The 4,819-nt window shown below is 37.0% G+C and overlaps 1 protein-coding gene across 1 annotated transcript; it reads right to left on the bottom strand.

Moving 5' to 3' along the window:
• Positions 1–944: 944 nt before the first annotated feature.
• Positions 945–1,880, bottom strand: LOC138674768 (olfactory receptor 11L1-like). Its single transcript, XM_069762587.1, has one exon. It carries the CDS (start codon positions 1,878–1,880, stop codon positions 945–947), a length of 936 nt encoding a protein of 311 aa, XP_069618688.1.
• Positions 1,881–4,819: the final 2,939 nt, after the last annotated feature.

Below are 4,819 nucleotides of genomic sequence, written 5' to 3'. Positions count from 1 at the left end.
TGGGTATACCAAATACTCTTGTTTTCTTTGTCTGTGGGACAGTCAAGACTGACAAAATCACTGGACCAAGAAGAGTTGGTAGCCAAGGGTGTTCACAGTCAGTGAAGAAAATGTCTTAAAATAAACTTCGGTACCTCCCTATTAAGTTCCTCTACCACCTCCACATAAAATTGGGCTTGATGAAGCAATTTGTAAAATCACTTACATTAAATGGGGAATGCTTCAAATATGTTGTCACTAAGTTTCCAAGCCTTTCGGATGCAAAATTGAAAGAAGGTGTGTTCGTCGGACCAGACATTAGAAGGCTTACAGCAGATAAAGTGTTTGTTCATACCATGACAGATCCTCAAAAAGACGGGTGGATTGCGTTTAAAGAGGCCATAGAGAAATGTTTAGGCAATAAAAAAGATCCTGACTACAAAAAGATCGTCGCTGAAAGCTGAAATCATTTAAAGCTTTAGGTTGTCTGATGAGTTTGAAAGTGCATTTCCTCCATTCCCACCTTGACAACTTTTCTGAAAATTTGGCAGCTGTGAGTGAAGAGCAAGGTGAACGATTCCACCAGGACATTAAAGAGATGGAAAGAAGATACCAGAGAAGATGGAGCATTACAATGATGGCAGACTACTGTTGGACGCTTCAGAGAGACATTCCAGATGCTACTCACAAGCGTAAATTGTATAAGTGTATTTTTATCTGTTTCATGGCATTGCCTTATTTAACATAGTTATCTAAATTGTCTGGAAACATGATGTACTATGACAAAACGGAAATCATTTTCAGGTCAGCGCACAAAAAAACATAAAGATTATGTGGAATAACCAAAACAGCTCCTGAAATTTTATTTTTTTGCAAACCTGTGTAATTAAATACAATTATGAGCACGTTATTATTATTTTATTTATTTTCACTTTGGCCAACCAGCCAAGGCAAATCTGGAAAATTTACCAGATCTCCCACTTACGAAGTGTCTCCTGTACAGATTTTCTAATATCTTTATTCCTTAGACTGTATATGATAGGATTGATGAAAGGAGTGAACACAGTATATAGCAATGATAGGATTTTACTGATAGCAGATGTTTGTCCTTTTGTTGGGACAACATAAACACTGAACATTGTCCAGTAGAATATGGAGACCACAGTGAGGTGGGAGCTACAGGTGGAGAAGGCTTTCTGTCTACCGGTACTGGATGGGATCCTTAAGATTGCTAAAACTATATAAGTGTAAGTTACTACAATGATGGAAGTTGGGATCATAACAGTTGGAATGGCCATAAAATAGATCTCTAATTGGATAACGAAGATGTCAGAACAGGAAAGTTCTAGTAAGGGGAGAATGTCACAGAATAAATGGTCAATATTATTCGAACCACAAAAAATGAGCTTGCCCATTTTTATAATGTATACCAAAATAAGAGAAAATCCAAACACCCAACATGCCACAGACAATAACACACAAAATCCACTTGTCATGATGGTGGAGTAACGCAGAGGGTTACAGATGGCCACATATCGGTCATAAGCCATCACAGTCAGAAGAAAACACTCAAATGCTTCAGAGGCACATAAAAAATAAAACTGAGAGATACAGTCAATAACAGTAACGGTCCCACCATTGTAAAGTAAAATGTTGAGCATATTGGGAACAATGTCTGTGATCACCAAGATGTCACCGATGGACAGTTGTGAGATGAAGAAGTACATTGGAGTGTGCAGGTTCCTGCTGGTGGACACCAGGGTGATGATCAGGAGATTCCCACATATTGTCCCACAATAAATCCCAAAGAAAATACAGAACAGGAATATTCTTAGACCTTGGCCGATCTGAAATCCTAAAATAAAAAATTCTGTCACCACTGTCAGATTGCCATACTGCATTCCAGATGGAATAAAGTCTGAAGCAATATCTTATAATACTTAATATAACTATATTTCTGTTTGCCAATTTTGTGCATATAAGAAATAGAAAATTTTATAGGAGGTTTGAAAAGGTCAAAAAGACCATGAAAAAATAGTCATTTTTAAAAAATAATTAAGATACTTCACAGTAATATAATTGCTTATTTTTCAGTTTGAGAAGAATCGTGATCAGACGGCATTATGTAATATTTCTAGAGGTTTGTGAGCAACATAAAATTCAGATATTTCTTTGTTCGTGATATTCATCATGAAATGTAATAATTATTTCTTAGGAATCTGCATTATTCTGAGAATAAAATTGCAGGGGAAAGAGATAACATCACTGTCGTGTTATACAGTCATCATATATATATGGATATGAAACAATGGAAATGTGAAATATTTATATATGCCAGGTGAGACATGTCTCTTGGGAGATAATTTTTGCTAATTGCTCGTAATTATCATTTGTTAAACCAATTACAGAAAATAAATTTGAAAAAAAATAAAAGCTTTTTATTCTTAATATCCAGTGCAGTTTTTCCTAAAGTTGAATAGATAATGTAAAATATAGTAAAAGTTAGAAGTTAACCCCTTTTACCCCCGAGGGTGGTTTGCACGTTAATGACCGGGCCAATTTTTACAATTCTGACTGCTATCCCTTTATGAGGTAAAAATCTTGGAACGATTCAATGGATCCTGGTGATTTTGAGTTTTTTCATGACATATTGTGCTTCTCGTTAATGGTAAAGGTTTTTCCATATAACTTGTGTTTATTAGTATTAAAAATGGAAATTTGGCCAAAATTTGAAAAGTTTTAGCAATTTTTAAACTTTAAATTGTTATGCCATTAAATCAGAGAAATACAGTATCTCACACAAAATAGTTAATAAATTTCCCACATTTCTACTTTACATCAGCACAATTTTTGAAATACATTTTTTTTCTTTAGGAAGTTGTAAAGGTTAAATCTGACCAGCGATTTCTCATTTTCCCAACAAAATTTACAAAACCATTTTTTTTTAGGGACCACATCACATTCGAAGTCACTTTGAGGGGTCTATACGGCTAAAAATTCCAAAAAGTGACACCATTCTAAAAACTGAAGCCCATAAGCTGATCAAAATCACACTCAAGAAGATTATTAACTCTTCAGGTGCTTCACAGGAATTAATGGAATGTGAAAGTAAAAAAATGAACATTTAACTGTTTTTTCACTATTAAACATAAAGTTAGACTATTTTTTTTATTTTCACAAGGGTAATAGGAAAAAATGAACCCCCATATTTGTAATGCAATTTCTCCTGAGTACGCCGATACCTAAAATATGGCGAAAAACCATTGTTTAGGTGCACGGCAAAGCTCGGAAGAGAAGCAGCACCATTTGACTTTTTCAACGCAGAATTGGCTGGAATTGAGATCGGACGCCGTGTCACATTTGGAGAGCCCATGATGTGTCTAAACAGTAGAAATCCCCACAAATGACCCTATTTTGAAAACTAGATCCCCCAAAGAACTTATCTAGATGTATGTTGAGCATTTTCAACCCCCAAGTGTTTCATTAAAGTTTATAACACAGAACTATGAAAATAAAAAATCATATTTTTTGTCCACAAAAATGATCTTTTAGCCCCCAATTGTTTATTTTTAAAAGGGTAGCAGGAGAAATTAGACACCAAAGTTGTTGAGCAATTTTTACCTGAGTATGCAGTTATCCCATATGTGAGACAAAACTACTGATTTGGCACACGTTGGGGCTCGGAAGGGAGGTAGTGACGTTATGGAATGCAGACTTTAATGGAATAGTCTGTGGGCGTCATGTTGCGTTTGCAGAGCCCCTGATGAGCCTAAACAGCTGACACCCCCCACAAGCGACATCATTTTGGAAACTAGACCCCACAGGAACTTATCCAGATGTGTCTAAACTGTGGCAATGCCCAACAAGTGCCCCTTTTTGGAGCTAATTTTTCAACACAGTAGGAATTGTAGAATAGGGACCGACACGTCTTTCAGTACACACAATCCAGCAGATGGACACCCTACCAGGAGTGTTCACGTTTCCAAAAGTTATTGACATACACCATCATAGTGGCATCTATTTCACCACATTAGAAATAATATAATAGGGACCGACAGTTCTTTCAGTACACACAATCCAGCAGATGGACACCCAACCAGGAGTGTTCACATTTAAAGAAATGAGGACCTTACACCACAGAAGTGGCATCAATTTCACCACAGTTTAAATAGTCTAATAGGGACCAACAGGTCGTTTTCTACAATGCAGCAGATGGACACCTAAAATGGAGTCTTCACATTTCCAAAAATTATTGGCATACACCACAAAAGTGGCACCAATTTCAACACAGTAGAAGACATAGTAGAATAGGGACTGGCAGGTCTTTTACTAAACCCAATCCAGCAGATGGACACCCAACTTGGAGTGTTCACATTTTAAAAAATGAGGGCCTGACACCACCAAAGTGTAATAACTTTCACGAGAACAGAAATAGTATAATTGGGACCAACATGTCTTCCACTAAAGCCAGCACAGCAGATGTAGACCCACCTGACTATTCATATTTCCACAAATTTATGTTAGCAACATCATCATCATCAGCAGCCACAGAGGCGACACTAAAGATATCACAGAGTGCAGTTACGTGACATTAATGCATCACACTAAAAAATGCAATATCACCAAGTCTGTAGAGTCTGTGATTGGAGTGCAAAAGTCATTGGAGTCCATGACTTGTTCATCTTAATGAAAGCTAAGCAGTCAACACTTTTAGGGGAACACCGTGTGTGCTTATTCATCAGGACACCACCAGCAGCGCTGCAGACATGTTCTGAGAGAACGCTGACTGCTGGGCACGATAAAACTTTCAAGGTATGTGAGGCGAGTTCAGGCCACTCCT

The sequence above is a fragment of the Ranitomeya imitator genome, chromosome 4, assembly GCF_032444005.1.
Source record: "Ranitomeya imitator isolate aRanImi1 chromosome 4, aRanImi1.pri, whole genome shotgun sequence".
Lineage (NCBI taxonomy): Eukaryota > Metazoa > Chordata > Amphibia > Anura > Dendrobatidae > Ranitomeya > Ranitomeya imitator.
The sequence above is the reverse complement of the archived record's forward strand: the minus strand, read 5'-3'. Positions and strand labels throughout refer to the sequence as shown.

Coding starts and splice junctions, on each gene's coding strand:
- LOC138674768 (XM_069762587.1), bottom strand. CDS start 1,880: ATGCAGTATGGCAATCTGACAGTGGTGACAGAATTTTTTATTTTAGGA.